Consider the following 19,991-nt stretch of genomic DNA (forward strand, 5'->3'; position numbering starts at 1 on the left):
GAAGGGCCCAGGCACAGCTCAGCTCTCCCTGCCTGAGGCAAACCCACCCCAGCCCCGGGCCTGCTGCATCCCAGGAATGAGTGAGAGTCGAGAGACACAAACAAGGAGTTTATTACACTTGGACACAGCGATTCCAGCCAGCTCAGCACACACTGGCACAGGGGCAGCTGCAGTTCCAGCAGTGCATTCCCACCCTTCCACTGGGCAATGGAATTTCACTGACCCAAAGCAGAGACAGTTTTGGGTTTAACCCACCCTGAGCCCACCCCGCTGTGACACCAGCACTGAGCTGCCCCCACCTCCTCCTTTCCATGGGAAATGGAGCTGGGAATCAGAGCTGGGCTGCTCTGCCCTGTTCAGGTAAGGATTTCTGGTGTGCAATGAGCCATTCACAGGCAATCCTGCTGGGACTGGACAGCTGGAACAGGCCCTGCAGAGCCCTTCAGCAGAGAGCACCGGGAGCTCCTGGCTGCAGGTGGGCGAGTCTGTGTCCTCCAGCCAGTGAATTCACCAGGGAGGACCCTCAGAGCTCCGGGCTGGTTGAGCACAGACCCTCAGGAGAACCAGCCTGGGCTCCCAGCACCATCTCCTCTCCCCAGGCACAGCTACAGAGCCTCAGCCCACCCACCCTCCACTCTGGAGCTCCCCATTTCACACACTACAACATTTCTGGATTGTAAGACACAGACAGATTTCACACATTGTACACAGCCTTATAAATAATCCCTGGAGTAAATCACTTCTCAGAATACCAGCCACGGATACAACTTCAACAATACAATTTATGGCTTCATTATAACTCAAAAAGGTAAAACAAACTCAAAATATTGCACAGACAAGCCCAGTTCATGTGAGGTTCCACCTCCACTGCTGTGTGTAGTCACGCAGCATTTGTCATCTCAGACAGGAATAGTTTGTGGGGAAGGAGATTTAAAATTATATGGATGCCATCAGCATGCAGGGAAACGTGCAGCAGGGAGTGAGGACACTGCTGGAAAATGAAATCTGCCTTTCTCCCTCAGCAGAAAAAGGGCAGCTCCTGATTTGCAGCTCCTGTTTTACATTCATCTCAGGAAAAGAAAACTTTGGTTAGAACATAACACATCACATGGATTTAAGGTAAACATTGTATCATCCTTATAAAAATGGAAATAAAAAATACAAAGTTGAGATATTTGGGATATCTCAGCAAGGGACACAGACACAGGAGAACATGGGCAGGACCACGCTCACCACACTGCAGGACATGGACAGCAAAGCGACGCCGAGGGGCTGCCTGAAGGCTGAGCTTCTTTATTTCAACAGGATCCAGGGAATCCTTCCTGGGCAGCTGGGAGTGTCCTCGGGGGCAGTTTCAGTCCAGGCTCTATGTCCGGGTTGAGGGCTCCCCCGAGGGGGTTTCGATGTCCGTGTAAAACTGAGCAATTTGGTCCTGGTACTTCTGAGCCACCACCGGCCTCTTGAGCTTCATGGTGGGGCCTGTGGGGAACCAGCACAGGGTCAATGGTGAGGGCAGCACTGGGAGCTCCCAGCAGGGCTGGAGGGGAGAGGCAGAACACGGGAACAGGGACCTGGTCTACATTTCTCTTGGGGTTTAATAGAATCTCCCTCCCTTCCCCTGTGAGCCAAAGCAGCACAGCAGCAGCCAGAGGCTGCTGGCACTGCCCAGGTCCCCAGGGAATGGTCCCAGCCCCGAGGCTGCCAGAGCTCCAGGAGCTCTCAGGGATGCTCAGGGTGGGGTTGTTGGGGTGGCTGTGCAGGGATAGGGCTGGGCTGATGATCCCTGTGGGTCCCTCCCAGCTCAGGATGTTCCATAACTCTGCAAGAGGCACCACAGCACAAGGGTAAGTTCTGCTTCACTGAGTGCTGCTGGGCAGCAGTGGGAATTCACCCCAGTTCACCCCACCCCAAACTGCCACATGGAAAAACCACAGTGAGGAAAGGCAGGGGGCAGCTCCGTGCATTGGGAGTCATGGTTGTGTTATGTTCAATACCAGGGAAGGGGCACAGGGCAAACCCCAGACACCCCCACCACTCACCAAGCTCTCCACCAAAGAGGGAGAAGTCCTTCTCCAGCAGGACCCACTTCTGGACTTTCTGGGCATTGGACACAGCTCCCTCATTGACAGCAGAGATCCCTTTCTGGATGGCAGTGTAGATGGCCTTGTCTTTGCTGCTGATGATTTCTGAGACCTTGGTGGCCTTGCTGCCCAGCTTCTGACAGAATTCCAGAGCTTCTGGAGCGAGGTCATCTCTGGGCTCACCCGTTTCTGCATCCACAGCGCACTGCAGGCCAGGCCACAACAGGGAACTGAGCACTGCTGAGCACCTGAGGCCCCTGCACCACAGAGCCTCCAGCCCTGGACGCTGCCCTGGGGTCCCTTCCCTTCCCCACTCCAACCCCACCAGCCCCTCAGCTCTCTTCCAAACCCTGGCTGCCAATGGAAACTTGGGACAAAACACAAACAAACCCCCTCAGGTCTCTGCCTGCTCAGGAGCCAGCAGGGTACAGAGCTCATCTGCCAAATTCCTCCTGTGCTGTCCAAAGTCAATCACTGTTTTCCAGACCTCTTCTGGAGCACAATTTACTTCCCTACACCGTGCAGCAGCAGTCTTGGGAGTCACACACAGCACTCAGCCATGACAAGTGCAGCAGGGCCCCTCCCAGGGCCTGGCTCAGATCTCCTGCCCCAGGCCAAGGCTGTTGGCCTCGGTCTCCCTAAGGAGCAATTCCCACTCTGACAGTCAGCACAGGCCACCACGGATGTGTCCTGGTGGAGTTTAAAGCCAGAGTCTGACAAAGAAATCCCTGACAGCTTTTTACCTCCCAGACTGCTCTGGGAGAGAATGAAACAGGTGAGGAGAGCAGAAGGGTTTTCTTTTCCAACCTCACTTTTGGGTCTTTTCCTCCTGTTTTTTTCCTGCCCTCTGTGGCACAGAAAAATCTGCCCTGAACAGCAGCAGGGCCCGATGGTCTGAGCAAGTGACAACTCTGTGCTTTCAGCTGCTCTTTGCAGCTCAGCTGCAGCCATTCCTGCTCTGGGCTCCTGCCTCCACAAGACATTAAAAATGTGTAACAACCCTTCCTCCCTGGAATTACTGAGATTCAGCAGCACAGGTGGTGGATCCCCATCCTGTTTTCCATTACCTTTAGTGTCAGAAGCATAGAAAGGAATTTGGCTTTGTCTCCAACCAACATGGCGTTGCTGATGATGGGAACAGCATTCTTGACAGCATCCTCAATTGGAACAGGAGGAATGTTCTCACCTCCTGCAGTGATGATGAGCTCTGGAAAACAATCAAATCCTGATTAATGCTTGGAGCTTCTCCCCTTCCCACAATCTGCAACAACTCAACTGCTCCTTTGTGTCTGCTGGATCAGTGAGTCTGTGCCAGCAGAGCTGGAGAAGGCAGCACACCAGGACTGGGAAGGTCACAGGGTGACCATCCCCAAAAATGTTCCAAAATGTGGGGATGTGGCACTTGGGGATGTGGTTTAGTGATGGCCTTGGGGGTGCTGTACCTAATGATCTTAAAGGGCTTTTCCAGCCCCAGTGCTGATCCCATGACTGCAGCAGGGCTGGAGAGAGGAGCAGGAGCTGCTCACACAGAGCCCAGCCAAAGCTGCCTTGGTGCTCCAGGGGTGTTTGCAGCCTGGCAATGCACGTGAGCCCCTTGGCACAGACCCCTGGGCCTCTAAGGTTCCTAAGTTGGCACCCAAATTGTCAGAAATTGAAGTGAAAGGAGGTTCCTGTGTGCTGCAGAGCAGAGGGGACCCCCCCTGCTCAGTCTCCTGTTCCTTAGAGCTGCCCTCACATGAGCACCTCTCTCTCTCTCGAGGGCTGAAGGCTTCAGTGACCTTGGCTTTGTCTGGGCTTGCTCAGACTCTGTCCCAAGAGCCACATTGCTACCAGGCACTTGCACAACAGTGTTAAGCTGCTGTTTCCCTTGCAGGTCACCCAGCAAAGCTCCTGAAACTGAGGGAGCTGCTGGTAAAACAAGCCCACAAAGCATTAACTGCACTGGTGCTGGAATCAGAGGGCTTCTCCCTCACTCTGCAAACACACCCTAGCTCCAGAGACTGCCCCTCTCCTCCCACCACAGGGGAGGACACCCTGCAGCCACATTCAAGTGAAAACTCCAGGAGAAGGATTTAAATATTCTCCTGTGCAAGTGACAACCACGCAACCAGCAGAGCATCCCTGGTACCAGACAAGGTTTAAGTTGGGATATCGGGAAAAATTTCTTCACTGTTCAGCATTGGAACAGGCTGCCCAGGGCAGTGGTGGAGTCACCATCCCTGGAGGGATTAAAAAGATGGGCCAGCTGGGGACATGGGTTGGTGGTGGCCTTGGCAGTGCTGAGGGAACAGTTGGGCTCCATGACATCACAACAGTTGGGCTCCCAACATCAACAACTCACTGATTCCATAGTGCTGCACAACATCAAGACAAAGTCAGGGGATGTGTTACCTTTAATTCTGCCTGTGATGAAGAGGAATCCATCCTTGTCGTGCTTGCCCAGGTCCCCTGAGTGCAGCCAGCCATCCTCATCGATGGCTTCTTTGGTTTTGTCCTCCATGTTCAGGTAGCCCATGAAGACGTGCCTTCCTGAGAAGCAGATCTCCCCAATGCCATCCTTGTCTGGTTTATGGATCAGGGTGTGGCAGCCCATCAGCTCCTTCCCACAGCTGAAACAGAGCACAGAGCAAGGATTAATTTATTTTAAACTGAATTCAAGCAGAAGTCACAGCAACACCTCTCAAGCTGAAGGGTTTGAACAAAGCCCAGCAGCTTCTTAGCACAGCTCCAGCAAAAAGCTTCAAAGGCATCTGCTCATGTAAGGGCAGCTGCAGAAAGAGTTGTTATTGCAGAGATCAGTGCTCACACACCTGCTGGTCTGCACTCATTGTTCTCAACACCCGAGCTTTGAATGAGCAGATTTATGTCCTTGGCAGCAAACTTAAACTGTGCAGACTGAACGAGCTGCTCAAAGACACCCTGCACCCTTCAGTCATTTGCCATTAAAGTGAAGAGTAGGTCGGAGTTACCAATTCTTCCTTCATCCCACCAGCCCCTCTCTTCTTCCCCGGCTCCTACAGAACCCAGCCAAGGTAAATTCACACATCCCTGCTGCTGCTGCCCTTGGCAGATCTCTTCACCTGTGACGTGGCTCCCCAGTGACCTTTTAGTGGCAGCAAGGCTCTGGGGATGAGCTGCACCAGGACAGAGGGCTGTGCCAGACAGAGGCAGAACTCAGGAAAGCGCTCACCTGCCGAGCTTGAAGGCGTGAGGTAGGGAGATGGTGTGAGGCCCAGAGCTCTCACTCATCCCATAGAGCTCCAGCACAGGAATGTTCAGGCTCAGAAAGAATTCCAGGGTGTCTCTGGTGATGGGAGCAGCCCCCGTGTAGCACTTGGTGCAGCGGTCCAGCCCGATGGCCTTGCGCACCTTCCTGTACACCAACTGCCGGGCCAGGCGGAAATTCACCGGCACCTCGGAGCACCTGCACCACGAAAGGGCACACTTACAACTCCTCCCCCTTCCTGCTTCAGTTCATTCAATAAAATAATGGATTATTTTCTGCCCCCAGCTCTTGCTGCTCCCCCTCGGGTCCAAGTGTCACTGGTCTGTCACATGAGATAAAATCCTGGATGCAGTATAATCCTGGATGGAATAAAATCCCTGATCTGACATGAAAGTTCTCCTAAAACTCATCAGCATCCCTGAAATGTAGCTCATAATTACCCATTCATCCTCTTCAGGTTGGTCTGCAGCCCCACTCCCTTGGCCCACGATGCCACTCTCCTTCGGAGCGCTGAGGCCTTCATGCCCACAGATTTCATTTTCTCTTCCATTTTTTCCCAGACACGAGGAACTCCCAAAAAAGCAGTTGGCCTCACTTCTCTCAGGGTCTCCACCAAGCTGCCCTGAGAGAAGCAGGATTTAATGCAGTTTTTAGAAGTGATTCACTGCAGACTTCAGGTCAGTACTGGTCACTAGCAAAAACTTGGGAGTCTGCCATCAGTTTTGAGGAACTGTTTGTTTTTTGCAGCACCACCAAGAGAGGGGAACCCCTGGGGCATTCCAGTGGGAATTGGGAAGGGAGCAAGGGTCAACACTTTCAGTGCCAGCACTGACACAAAAATCCTTTACTCAGGACTCAGGTTTAGCTGGGGCCATGGTGCAACGTGGGCAGAGCAAACACAAGGCTGTTGCTCAGCCAGCTCTTGATGCGGCACCAGGTGTCAGGTAAGAACTCAACAGATCCCAGTTCTGAAGTGCTGGGTCAGCTTCTCCCAGTTTGTGACTGAGTCAAAAGGTGAAGGTCAGGCTCCAGTCAAACCAACAGAAGCAGTTGGTCAGAGGGCAAAGTAAACCCAGTTAGGAAAGCTGACAGAAGCACGAGATAACACAGCCTTGTTTCAAGCACCCACCCCAGCTCAAGCAGGTGGATGCGTGTAAGTTTATTATCTTATTTTTTTTACCTTCAGTGCATCTGGTTGGGCAAAGTAAACTTGCACTCCGAGAGTCATGGCTGCCCAAATATCACACATTTGTGCAGCAATGTGGCTGAGGGGCAGGTAGCTGACCACCTCCTCCTGCCTGTCGTGGGCATCACTCAGCATGATGAAGCGCGCCGCCGCCGCCGCCGTCCACGTCAGCTGCAACAGGAACCCACAGGGGCTTCAGAGCAGGGACAGCACAGAACTCACAAGGCACAACACAGCTACAGCACCCTGGGATCTCAACAGCAGCACTTGGCTGGAGCTCAGGGAAAGGTTCTTCCCCCCGAGGCTGCTGGCACTGCCCAGGCTCCCCAGGGAATGGTCCCGGCCCCGAGGCTGCCAGAGCTCCAGGAGCGTTTGGCCAGCGCTCTCAGGGATGCTCAGGGTGGGCTTGGTGGGGTGGCTGGGCAGGGACAGGGCTGGGCTGATGATCCCTGAGGGTCCCTCCCAGCTCAGGATGTTCTCCCTCAGCACCCCTGGGGTGGCACTGGGCACTCACGTTGTCGTGGCTGAGCATGACGCCCTTGGGCTGCCCCGTGGTGCCCGAGGTGTAGATGAGGGTGCAGCACTGGTTGGGTTTCTGGGACGCGATGATCTCGTGGAGCCGCGAGTCCGGCACGTCCCTGCCCAGCTCCATGAACTCCCTCCACTGCAGAGAACACAAGAGCTCAGTCCCTTTGTAAGGTATCACCCACAGGAAAAATTAAACTCTTTGATTCACACCAAGAGAAGGAAGCTGCTCTCCCTGTCCAGACCTCTGGAAGAGGCTGTAAACCCACACTGTCACCCCACAGTGTTTTCTGGCTGACACAGGGAGAAGCAGAAAGGAGACAGACCCACCCCCCGCAGCTTTACAGCTCTGTAGCAACTCCCTGGAGTAACTGTGGGGTCCAAGGTGTCTGGCAAAGGTCAGCAGCCTCCCTACAACAAGGATTATCCAGGTTGCACAACAGCAGACACCTCCTGCCCACCACAGCCAACACGAGCTCAGGGGATCACAGTCACAGAACCCCAGGCTGGTTTGCTTGGAAGGGACCTTAAAGACCATCTCATTCCAAGGCCCTGCCATGGACAGGGATGTCACCCACCAGATGTTCAAGGCCCCAGGGCAGGTGACAGGTACTTGCAGCCATCAGCTGAACACAACCAGCACTTAGAAGCCATGAAGAAGGCCAGGACTTACCGAGTACAGATTTGGTCTCTTCTCTTTGATCTCCTCCCTGTACTGCACAATGCCCTTCAGATGAGGTAGTCTGTGTTCAATCTGTGTTAAGAAGGGAGATTTGTGTGAAGGAGCAAATGCTGCTTGTCCCTTTCAGACCTCTGTAACCCCCACTGAGCACGATACTCATATTTGCCACTTTATGTAAAGCCAAGAGAATCCCATCTGTGCTCCTGAAAGAATGGGTTTGCCTCACTAGGAACAGTCATAATTTGAGCTGGGATGGTGCCAGACAACCTAGAGGATGCTCAGTTGTTCATTTTGGCTTCTTCTATTTTAAGCCCAAGACTTTTAAGAAGTGAAAGCACCACTTAACCTCTTGTGAGGCACAGTGCCAGTGACAGCTCACCTGGCTGGAGCAGGGAGCACACCAAGGAATTCACCTCTGCTCTCAGACCCAGCACTCCCCTCAGGTAATGCCCTCCCACAGCATTTTACCTTCCCACATCTGTCAACAGGTTGCTGTAACCCCCAGCCATTTAAAAAACATAATTACTTCTAAGATTTTCTGCAGCTGTTTATGGTTTTCCACCACTATAATGTTGGCACTGCAGTTCTCTGCTACATAATGACAGGCCTCAGGAGAGTTTGTAGTGTAGATCCCAACAGCAAATCCCCTGGAAAAGGGAAAAAACAGAACAGAAAAGCAAAAGAGTTAGAGGACAAGCAGAGTTGCTGGTAAAATTCAGACCATTTCAGAGGAAAAACTTTAAGAACAATATCCCATAAAATGATAACAAAGAGGGGAGAGCTTAATTCCAAAATGAAAGATTCTGTTCTGGGGCATGGGAAATGTCAAGAGTGGTGCAAGGGACCAAAATATCTCATGTGGAAGGCAGATATCACAGTCCAGCCATGGGATTCTCTGGCATTTCCTTAATCACTGTGTACATAAGAATGCTTTTGGATCAACCTACTGGTCATCTTATTTTGAGAGAAGCAGAAGTATTTAATTTTTGTCTCATTAATTCATTATGAAATAGTTCAGCTCCTATTTACCTTCTTTAAATCCAAATCTAAGCAATTGGGTTTGGGTTTGGGTTTGGCCTTTGTTTGTTTTACTGGGGTTTTAATTAAAAACTTCTCATGTGAATACTGCAGTCACTCTCTGCCTGCCAAAGCAAAATGCATGGCAAGAAACAAGAGTCTTACCCTGCAAGGATAGCTCCAATGTCAGCAATGAACCACTCAGCAGAATTAAATCCCAGGATGCCCACTCCATGGAAACGCTCCAGCCCCAGCTGTAAACAAGAGATGGCATTACAGCAGCCTGCCTTCCCCTTTGGACAAAGCTCAGGGCTCATCTGCACATCTCTGCTGTGAGCACAGCACTGAGGGAAGAGTTCATGTTCTTACGCAGGGTAATTCCCACTGAAAAACTCCCCAGGAGCCAGGATGGAACCAGTGAAAGTTTCACATCACTGTCCTGCTGTAAGTGGGCAGGAAAATAGGGATTTGCTGAGGTCTGCCCTTGGAAAGACACTAACAGGAATATAAACCTGCCATCCAGGGAGTTACCAGTTCCCCTTGGGCTGGGAATGAGGAGGTGAGAGGTGAAGTCAGACAACACCTCCTGGCACATTTGGCACAAGCTGGGAATGTCAGATATCAGTAATGGCCAGAGCAACAAGCTCCAGTGGCAGTCACACTTGGCTATGAAATTCCAGTTCTTGGAGTCCCAGTCTTTAACTCCCTCAGCCAGACTCTGGTTTTGTCCCAGAGTGGGAGATCCCACCACAGGAGTAAAACCAGGCTGGCCTTAACTTGAAGAGATAAGACTTGATCCCAACAATAAAAACAGGTAGTGTTGGTTTCTGTCTCCAAGTCTCCTGATCCCAGCAGCACAAGCAAAAGGCTGGGCCACGTGGGACATTGAAGTCTGGTTTGTAAGCATCCTTTTTTTTCTTAGAAAGATGAACCTTTCCAAGCCTCTGGAGGGGCAGTGTCCAGGTTTGCCATACACCTCACTTTAAATGTTTCCTTACATGGTTTTTTTCTTGGTTAAATGTGGAAGCAACTGTCAAAAAAATGAAACACCAAGGTGTCCATAGCATGTTCACGTACTTCCCTGTCACTGTAAGATTCACTTGCATTCAGGGAATTTCCAGATTTAAGAAAGACCTGACTGCAGCCATTGCAGCACTTAAATGAGTGAACATTAAACTTGACTTTGTTTTGTTTTGACACACTGTTTCCTTTGTTTTATTTTGATACAGTGGTCGGAAGAGAGAAAACAGTTTTAAATTAAAGCAAGAGAGATTTACATCAGATATTGGGAAGGAATTCTTGGCTGTGAGGGTGGGCAGGCCCTGGCACAGGTGCCCAGAGCAGCTGTGGCTGCCCCTGGATCCCTGGCAGTGCCCAAGGCCAGCCTGGATGGGGCTTGGAGCACCCTGGCATAGTGAAGGTGTCCCTGCCCTGGCAGGGGTGGCACTGGATGGGCTTTAAGATCCCTTCTCACCCAAACCATTCTGGTTTTAGGATTCTGTGAATATGCACAAAGAGAACTCAACAAACTCTTACCTTCAGAAAGCTTTTGGCTGCTTTCCAGCACTCATCATAGTACATCTTATACGTCAGCTTTATCCACTGGCCATCTTTTTTGGATGCAAGGGCGTAATAGTCACTGTATTTGTTGACACTTTCCTGCAAGAGCTGGTGCACAGTCTTTGGGGCCTCGCTGCCAGGGCCCTGCTCTTCCATCCTCAGCCTGACCTCTCCATCACGACGTGTTGTCCACACACTGGAGCCAGGAGGGGAGGAGGCTGCTTTGAAAGGAAAGTGTTCAGCATCTTAGATTTAGAAATTTCCTGCTGCCATAACAGCAATACAAATAAAAGTCTCAAGCATATGAAAGCAAAGGTTGTTACACCCCCTCCCACATCCCTTTTTTGACCCTTTCTCCGTGGCAATTTCACGATGTGACCCCCAGTATTTTAGACTAGAAGCCTTTAGAGCACTTTCAAATTTTGTTAAACATTTCCTACTTACATCCCCTCTAACCTGCTCTGCTGCCCTAAGGCTCTTGTACTGCTGAGGTGAAAGTTTCCTGCATCTTATACTCTGCTATTTTAATTTTTTTTTCTTTTAAGGAGGACTGAAAGCAGGACACTGGTACCTGGCAGATGAGCACCAGGCACTGACATTGCCTGTTTAACCCTTGAAGCACAGCTGTGCTTTAAAGACTTGAGTTCCAGACACTTCTGCACAACCCATCCTGCAACCTGAGCTGCTTCTTCCATTGTCATGGCTTGACAAATCCCTCTCTCATTGCAATAATAATTTCAGGCACCCCACAGTCCCCAAACTCCCATCCACTCACCTTTGGGACCGAGTGAGTTCACCTGATATCTTTCCATCTTGGAATCTTCCCCTGGCTCGCTGTTGTGTGGCTCAGCAGTTCTGCAAGGCAAAAGGAATTATCCCTGGATGAGAACACTGAGGGCTGCCTGCCACAGGCAGGTTTGCTCCATCCCTTCATGTCACTCAGTCCTTGGATGTCAGAGTGATTCCTGATGCTCTGCAGGTGACTATTAATTCACTGCCCTGCCCATTATTAATTCACATGGCCCCAGCAGTGGAACAGCTCCCTCCAAGTGTGCAAGCTCTGCCTGTGCTGGTGTTGAAAATGAGTGCTGTCCTAATTGCAGCTTTCATTGCAGACAAGCTGCAGAAGAATGCATAAACATCATCCTCAAAACAGCCATCATTTAATTCCTAAAGGCTGCTCCAGGTGCCTGAAACAAAGAGTCTGCAGCTGGGAGAAGGAGGAGGAGAAGGGGGGCAGGAAGGGACACTCGGATCTGGAGCTCATCTCCTGTTTGCAATATGTGAGTCCAACAACAGGGGAGGCCCTGGGGACACTCTGGAGTCACCCCATGGGGAAACCCACGGAGATTTCCTGCAAAAGAGCAGGAAATTGATTTAACAGGAAATCTTGTTCTTAGGTATTCCTATTAAAACCAGGGCTCTCACCACATGCTTGGGAAGAAACAGAAACAGGCTCATCCCGGTGTGCTCAGCCAGGCTCCTCCCAGCTGAGTTGTCCTTTCACTTTCAGCCCTGCAGGAGCTCGTGAAGCATCACTTGCCTGGTTGCAAAACTGTTCTTACTCCATGCCTTTCCAAGCTGGACTGTCTCACAGCCCGAATGAGGAGGGTAAGGGATAATCAAGGCTCATGTCCCACTTGAGAGCAGGAGCTGGAAGCCAGACCAAGTGAGATTTGGGAATCCCACCCTCCAAGCAGGCAGCTGCTGCTTTGTTCCCTGCCCTGGGCAATGCCCTGCCAGGACCATTGATGTCTGAGTTTTAGCTGATTTAAGGTTACACTGCAGAGACCCAAGCTTTCCATCCTGTTGCCCTACCGGGCCCTTTGTCTCAGCCCATCACTCAGGTGTTGTTCCTCCAGACTGCTGTTTTCCCTTCTCAGCAGCAAGAGCTGCAGCACCAAGCCCAGGCTCTTCCAGAAGAGCCCTGACATCACAGTAACCCCAGCACTGCAGGGGCAGCTCTGGGGCAGAAAGGAGCCCTGACTCTGCCCATCACAGTCACACTGCACACAGCTGAGAGCTCCTCTGGGCCCACACAAACTCCTCAGCCCAAGCCAGGCAGGGCTCCCACCTTTTATTTCCTTTATTTCCAAGTCCCACCTTTTATTTCCCTTCTACCAGGCTAGAGACAAGACAACCAGCACAGGCACTCTGTGAATGTCAGGGTAAGGGGGAAATCTCTTCCCTCTAATCTACATTTATTCTGAATTTCTAGGGAGCACACAACTATGACTGCTTTGGGCATATGAGGAGGTTTAAGGCCCAGGGAAGATCTGACATGGCTGATCACATGTCCTGTCCTAAAGCAGAACTGCTTCTCTGAACTAATCTGCAAGCCAGCAACCAGGGCTGAGTAAATAATTTCTTTATTTCCCCCAAGGGGATTATGAGATGTTCCCATCTCTGTGCTCCCTCCTCATTATTGAGAACATTTTTCAGCACAAATTAATCCTCAGTTGCAATAGTTCTGCACCATTTCTCCACCAGCTTTTATGATCAAAGCATGCAAATGACCCAGTAACATGAGCAGAAAAGCCTCAGCTACTTCCCTTGCAGTCAATCAAGTAATCTTTTTCTCCCCCTTACAACATGTAGTTCAATGCAGCCCCAAAAAATTTAGGTAAAGAGGTTTTAGTCAGCTAGATCCCAATATGCTGTGGTGAGATATAGACCCTAATCTGCTCTTTAGTCTGTAAATATAAGCAGCCTCTTACCAGCAGGAGTTTGAGATCAGTGTAGGTACTGCACATGAACTGTTCCCTGCAGAGGCAGGGCTCTTCCAAAATAATTTTAATTAATCAAAGTAAGCATGGTAGAATACAAACCATATATACAGGTCACAACAGGGTAAATAAAATCCTAAATAGACAAATAAATCCTAAATAAAATCCTAAATTAGACCAACCTGGGTGAAGAGTCGAGCAGCACATCTTCCTGTGCCACCTCACAGCTCCCTTGAAGAGCCGAATTGCAAAAAGCCACCGAGACTGGTTCTGCAAGTGCCATCCTGGCGTCTGACTCACACAGCACTGTCCCTGCGAAAAACAGGTTGGAAAATTTAAAATACAGCCACACGTCACAGCAAAGCAGCTCCACTGACGTGAGCGAGGCAACCCCAAAGAGGCACAACGCGAGCCTGCTGCATTTGCACCAAATAACAGGAAATTCTGACAGTGGGCATTGCAAAACCCCACAGCAGAACCAGACACCCACAGCTCCCCAACAGCACCACGAGCCAAGCGATTTCAATTCCACGCTCCCTTTGCCCCAAAAGCTCGGCTCGCAGCCCCCCCCGATCCCTCCAGCCTCACCGCGCATCGCCGGTCCCGCAGCCTCCCCTCCGCAGCCGCTCCGCACCGGCGCCCAGCCCGACGTGTAATATCCTTTATTTTTAAACTAGCGCCCAGGAGGCAGATCTGGCGCATCTTATGTCATGTGCTGCTGCCTCGCAATTGGAAGCGGCTCGTCACCCCACACCGCCGCCTCTTAAGGAGGCTCTGGCCCCACGCCTGCTCACCAGCCTCGGCACACCGGCGATTTCGGGTCCCTCTGGGGGGACACAGCCCTGGGACACCTCACATTTAGCCTGTTCGCATCAAAATAAGCGTTTTGGAGCTGGGGTTTTTTTTGTGGGTTTTTTTTTTTTGTTGTTGTTGTTTGTTTGTATTTTTTTTTTTTTTTTGGTGGCTCCCACGCTGCTTTCAGCACTTTGTCTTGGGGGATTTCATCACCTAAACGAAATGTTTCTTCTAAACGCTGATTTTATTTAAGGTTTGCACTCATCAAAAGTCTTTGATGCTTATGAGTCGCCAGGCTGAGCTTTAATTGTTTAAAGGGATTTCAAGCTGATTGGAGATGAATCCCACTATCCTTGATCTCTCCAAGAAGTGGATTTTAGGCTGCTATTTTGTACCTGCATTAGACTGACACATTTAAATCGTGTGATGCAAGGGGCATGTTCGCCTCCATGAGGAACAGGAAAGTCTTTTTATGAAAAAGTCTTTTATGTCATAAATCCGACCCAGCACGCTGCGGCAGCTGCCTCTGCCGGGAGGGGAAAGCCACGCCAGGCACAGCTCAGGGACATCCCCCTTTCCGCTTACTCATCTGCACAAGGACACGTTGCTGCTCACGCCACGCTCTGCTACAGCCTGCGAGTCACCACGCCAGAAATAGTTTAATTCACGAGCAGAGAGAGGGGGATGTCTGCAAAAAAACCCAGCTCTGAAGCGCACGGATAACTGGCAGGCGCTGCCGCACACCCGCCGTGGGCTGCAGCGCCAGAGGGGTGATTGGCAGTGGGAGAAGATGGTGCTGGAGCTGCAGCCCCGTGCTCGGAGCAGCCACTCAGACCTGCCCGGCCCGGGGCTGCTCCCCCTGGCCCGGCCCGGGGCTGCTCCCCCTGGCCCGGCCCAGCCCGGAGCGGCCCAAACCTACCCGCAGTGCCCCCCGAGCTGTCCCCACGGCCTCTCTTGCTCAAGGAAAACCCATTCAGAGCCCAGCAGGGACGGATGGCAGCAGCTGCCATCACTCCCGACCCCCTTTCGCCATGCTGCTCCCACTTTCCTTCCCAGCACCCCACAACGAGGGGTTCAGGGCACCCCTGAGTGAGGCTTTGGCCTCTGTAGTAATCACAGCATTTCTCTTGCCCAACTGTGTGTTACTGCAGCAATGAAGTTTCAAGGGAAAGGGTGAGGTGTCCTCACTCCTGCTGTCAGGGAATCATGGCATCCCAGAATGGCTGGAAGGGACCCTAAAGCCCATCCAGTGCCACCCCTGCCATGGCAGGGACACCTTCCCCTGTCCCAGGCTGCTCCAAGCCCTGTCCAGCCTGGCCTTGGGCACTGCCAGGGATCCAGGGGCAGCCACAGCTGCTCTGGGCACCCTGTGCCAGGGCCTGCCCACCCTCAAAGGGAACAATTCCTGCCCAATATCCCATCCAGCCCTGCCCTCTGGCAGTGGGGAGCCATTCCCCGTGTCCTGGCACTCCAGCCCTTTCAAATAGTCTCTCCCTGTCTCTCATTTTCTTGCAGGCTCCCTTCAGCTCCTGGAATGCCACAATAAGGTCACCCCAAAGCTTGAACAATCCCAGTTCTCGCACCCTTCCCTCACAGCAGAGGTGTTCCATCCCTCTGGGGTTCATTTCCATGGTAGGCTTTCTGCATCACCTTCAGGCACCCAAGAGGGAAAAGCTCTTCCCAGTGGAGCCCACTGCTGAGTTCTGCTCTCACTGTGCACAACCCGGGGCACACTCACCCCATGAACTGAACTGCAATCTGGCTGTGCAGCTTCCCAAACCGGACATGCATTTTATCCAACAAATTCTGGTTAGAAGCAAACATTTCCCAATATATGGAGCCGCTCCCTAGCTTCGCTCAGCACCGCGGCTCGGGCCTTCCCTCCCTGATGCTGGGTTACAAACACAGCCGCCGGTGAACACACAAGTTCCAGGGTTAGGAGGGGCTGATCTTTAAGGTCCTTTCCAACCCAAACCATTCCATTGTTCACCAGAGCCAGGTGTAACTCTTGGATACCAAATGCTCTCACCCCACGCTGTTGCCAGAGGAATTAGCACACCATAATGTACCGGTGTTCAGGAATATGGAGGACACACTCCCAAACAAAAAACCTGCGGGAAGAAACCTCCTTTTTAATTAAGCCTGTCTGACATCTTAAATCATTTAAATAAAAACGCATTCTGCTTTGAGGGAGCAGCGTGACCCAGAAGAACTGGAAATGGAGTGTTTCTTTGGAACCACTCCACTGACAAACCAAAATAAAGGTCTGAGGAAGTGCAAACTACTGACTCTGAAGGGGGTAAGAGTGGAGTTTCCATTTCCAACAGGCTCTGGACACACCTTTACCTAAAACACACACAGAGCTTCAACAACACCAATTCAAATTCAAATTACCGAGCACGTTATCAACCACTTGACATTTTCCAGCACAGCCCCACACGGCTTCCTGTGGCGGATTTCTTTTAAGCGGTAAAGGCACCACATCCGCTCTGCTCTTGTCCAGAGCAGCTCCAGGCAATTGCCACATCACCATCAAAAACGAAACTTGGGCCTTTTTGTTCCTTTAAAGAGTCACTAAGTGAGGAAACAAAAGCTGAGCAACCCATTCCTCTTCCTCCTAGATAAACTCAGATTTTAGGAGAGGCGGTGATAAAAGCTTCCTGAGCACTAAAGGTTTTGTCACTGACCACTGGTGCTGGGTAACCCCATGCCCTCCTGATGCTGGAGTGGAGAAAACAGGAGGGAAAGTAACTTCAGCCTCTGCTAGGATGATGAGTGACTGTCGCGACTGCAGACAGGCACCTGCCTCCACCGCAGCGCCTTCAGAGCTGAGCGTTTGGCCGCACAAAGCTGCCCACTGAGCGTGGCTTGGGCAGCAGACAGCCGCACAACTCTCCACGGCAGGCTCGTTGCTTCTCCAGGGCACCGGGATGGTTCTTTCAGGTGAATTCCCCAGCAGTGGGACCCACCGGGAGGCTGCGCCGAGCTGCCCTTCCCTGAACGGCTGCTTCACCGCGGCGGGGAAAGGCCCCCACGGCCGGCAGGAAAGCTCAGGGCTGTATTTTCTGTGTTCCTGTATTCCTATAAAACTCCTGTATTTTCTGTATTCCTGGCTCCCACACATGGCTGTGTGTCCCAGGGGAGCTGGCACAGGAGCGTCCCGAGCACTGCGGTCGCTCAGAGCACCCCCAAAATCTCAGGTCACCCCGTGGAGCATCCCCAAGCCACCTCTCGGAGCATCCCCGAGCTCTCAGGTCACTTCATAGAGCATTCCCACCTCTCAGGGCATCTCAGAGCACCCCCAAACACTCAGGTCACCGCTGGAGCATCCCTGATCCCTCAGGTCACCTCACGGAGCTTTCCCAACTCTCAGGTCACCTCATAGAGCATCCCAAACCCTCAGGTAGCCTCATAGAGCATTCCCACCTCTCAGGACATCTCAGAGACTTCCAAACTCTCAGTCACCTCAGAGCATCCCACGTTCTCAGGACACCTCATGGTCCCTCACGATGGGCTCCTGGACAGCACAGGGGAAGGGACATCCCCTCTCCTCAGACCACCGGCTGGGGGAAACCGCCCCTCCAACCCACCCTGTGTTCATTTAACCAAAACCGCCAAGAATTTCCCCCCCGCGCTGTCCACACGCCCACCCACAAACGGGACATCACCAGAAGCATCTGCCGGGATGGCGAGCCCCACAGCGAAACGCCCGCGGTGGGCGGGCATCCCCCACGCACCGGGAGTCGCTGGGGACACCCAGAGGGGCTGCGTGGAGCGGGGACCCCCGTCCCTCCCTCAGCCCCGCCGGGCTCGGGCTTTAGGACCGCGCGTTACCTCCGGGCCCGGCGGGAGCGCGCGCGGCCCCTCAGCAGCTCCCGCGCGCCGCCGGGCGGGGCCTTTAACGGCGCTCGCGCGGGGGGCGTGACCGAGTCCCCTGTGCTCCGCCCACTCCGTCCTTTTGAAACACCCCATTGGGCAATGTGGTGGTGGGCAGAGACGAAGCCACGCCCCCTCAGCTGGGGAGAGACGCATGGCCGCGCGATTGGAGGAGGTGGCTGTCAATAACAGCTAGGCCACGCCCCTTCCCCGGCGCGGGTTACCCGCGGTCAATGCCCGGCGCGGTGTCCGGGACAGCGGGACCGGGCTGTGCCCCACACCGGGACCGGGCTGTGCCCCACACCGGGACCGGGCTGTGCCCCACACCGGGACTGGGCTGTGCCCCACACCGGGACCGGGCTGTGCCCCACACCGGGACTGGGCTGTGCCCCACACCGGGACCGGGCTGTGCCCCACACCGGGACCGGGCTGTGCCCCACACCGGGACCGGGCTGTGCCCCACACCGGGACTGGGCTGTGCCCCACACCGGGACCCTGATATCCTAATTAGGTTTTTCCTAACACCCTACCTACAGGGTAGGATCTCACCAACTTCCTAATATCCAACCTGTATTTCCCTTGGGGCAGCTTGAGACTGTGTCCTCTGGTTCTGTCAGTTCCTGGAGAAAGAGCCCAACCCCAGCTGAGCACAGCCACCTTTCAGGGAGCTGTAGAGTGATAAGGTCACCCCTGAGTCTCCTTTTCTCCAGGCTGAGCACCCCCAGCTCCCTCAGTCGTTCCTCACAGGGTTTGTGTTCCAAGCTGCTTGTTTTCCAACCAGCACAAGCCAAGGCACAGCTAAGCAGCATCACCAGCACAAGTTCTGGCCATGATGTCCAGGCCCCCTTCATTATCAGAACCTGTGGTCTGGTGCAGCTCCACCATCTCCTGCCCTCCCTGGGTCTTGCTTGTTTAAGCTGCAGTCCAACAGCGCATATTGATTTATTTATTACTGTATTTTTAAGGGTTATGATCAGGTGGATCCATGTAACTGTTCTCAGTCGTTCCTGGCTGATAAAGCTGCAGAAAAGCCAGGATTTTGTTTATCCTGTTAGGAAAACAGCTGTAGCTGTGAAATGAATTATTCCTGCTATTTTCCTGGTGCAGACCAAGAATTCCAAGCCATTGTTTTTTTTTCCCTGTGAATTCTTCTCTGCCTCCTCCCACTGCCCAGAGACATTCCCCACTCACACAGGGAGGGGAGGGTTTGGTTCACACCACTCAGGCTGATGAGCAAACCTAAGGAATATGTAATTAGGGCAGCTCCTGCCAGAAGGTCAGGCTGCAGCTGGAGCAGCAGCAGGGCCAGAGGACAGAGCAGTGCTGGGGATATTGCAGCTGTAAAACAGCCCCAGCAGAGCAGGACAGCAGGGCCAGGGCAGCCTCAGGAGCCCCGAGCTGTCCTCTGGCCCAGGCACCTCCAGTTCTGGCTGTGTTGGTTCTCCTGCACTCTGAGCCTTCCCTTGCAGCTCCTCCACGTTCCCACCTCGCCCCAGCTCTCTCACCTCTCTGCAGCCCCTCCAAGGTGGCTCCATTCTCACTCAGATGGCGAATTTATTTTGGAGAGCAAGACAAAACAGCAGCCTGGAAGTTGGTGAGATCTGTAAAATTCAGAGTCCTGACCCTCATACTCCAGCCTGCCCTGGTCCTCAGCCAGGACCTGCTGTGCTGACAAGGGGAATGCAAATCCCAGTGAACCAAGGAGAGCTCCAGGGGCACAGCCCAAAGGTTAACTCAAGTGGCAGGAGTCACCAGATCTATTTTTGGCCATTCCCTGAGCTCACAGATTACCTCGGGTGAGCTGTTTTTTATGTGCTGCCCGTGTCCTTGTCCAACAAACTGAGGTTGCATCACTCCCAAGGTAAATCCTGTGGTGTTTGCTGAGCCCCTGCTGGTTCTGGGGCCAAAGGGGACCACGCTGGTGGTGAAGAGCAGAGATGGGCACAGGTGGTCCTTGGGCACCCCTGCCCCAGGCAGGAGAGGGGCTGATAGCTCAGAGTTATTATTGATTGCAGTTATTATTGATTGGCACAGCCCTTTATAAACAAGCAGGGAGCTGTTGAGCTTGGAATAGCAAATGCACCAGAGCTGCCTCTGGTCAAACAGCTCCTTTGCTGGCTCTGTGTTTGCCAGGATTAACTCCTGTGGAGCCACAGGGCTCTCGTTTCCTGGGGCACCAGGAGCAGGGTGGCCCTGGCAGCTCCAGGAAAGGGAAGGAACCAGGACCAGGACAGGCTGGGGGTGAGCCAGTGGAGGGGATTACAACCCTGGAGGGACAGTGGGACGCTGGGGGCATTGGGAAGAGTGTGGCCAGCAG

General features: G+C 52.8%; 1 protein-coding gene across 7 annotated transcripts; it reads right to left on the bottom strand.

Annotated features, from left to right (window-relative positions):
- Nucleotides 1-93: 93 nt before the first annotated feature.
- Nucleotides 94-17,682, bottom strand: ACSBG2 (acyl-CoA synthetase bubblegum family member 2). Of its 7 annotated transcripts, none has more exons than XM_053999605.1 (15): nucleotides 17,633-17,682; nucleotides 13,186-13,315; nucleotides 11,053-11,132; nucleotides 10,254-10,498; nucleotides 8,883-8,971; nucleotides 8,227-8,347; nucleotides 7,692-7,772; nucleotides 7,008-7,157; nucleotides 6,488-6,664; nucleotides 5,748-5,929; nucleotides 5,272-5,505; nucleotides 4,473-4,690; nucleotides 3,149-3,288; nucleotides 2,040-2,286; nucleotides 94-1,479 (listed from the first exon to the last, which is right to left on the bottom strand). In XM_053999605.1, the coding sequence occupies exons 2-15, from the start codon at nucleotides 13,284-13,286 to the stop codon at nucleotides 1,367-1,369; spliced, it is 2,178 nt and encodes a 725-aa protein (XP_053855580.1). In that variant the 5' UTR covers nucleotides 13,287-13,315; nucleotides 17,633-17,682; the 3' UTR covers nucleotides 94-1,366. The 7 variants fall into 7 exon arrangements, with proteins under 7 accessions (XP_053855580.1, XP_053855579.1, XP_053855576.1 ...); XM_053999604.1 differs by lacking the exon at nucleotides 17,633-17,682 and adding an exon at nucleotides 17,536-17,607; XM_053999601.1 differs by lacking the exon at nucleotides 17,633-17,682 and adding an exon at nucleotides 17,467-17,539 and having other exon boundaries at nucleotides 10,254-10,495.
- Between the last annotated feature and the right edge of the window lie 2,309 nt (nucleotides 17,683-19,991).

The sequence above is a fragment of the Vidua macroura genome, chromosome 26 (assembly GCF_024509145.1).
Source record: "Vidua macroura isolate BioBank_ID:100142 chromosome 26, ASM2450914v1, whole genome shotgun sequence".
Lineage (NCBI taxonomy): Eukaryota > Metazoa > Chordata > Aves > Passeriformes > Viduidae > Vidua > Vidua macroura.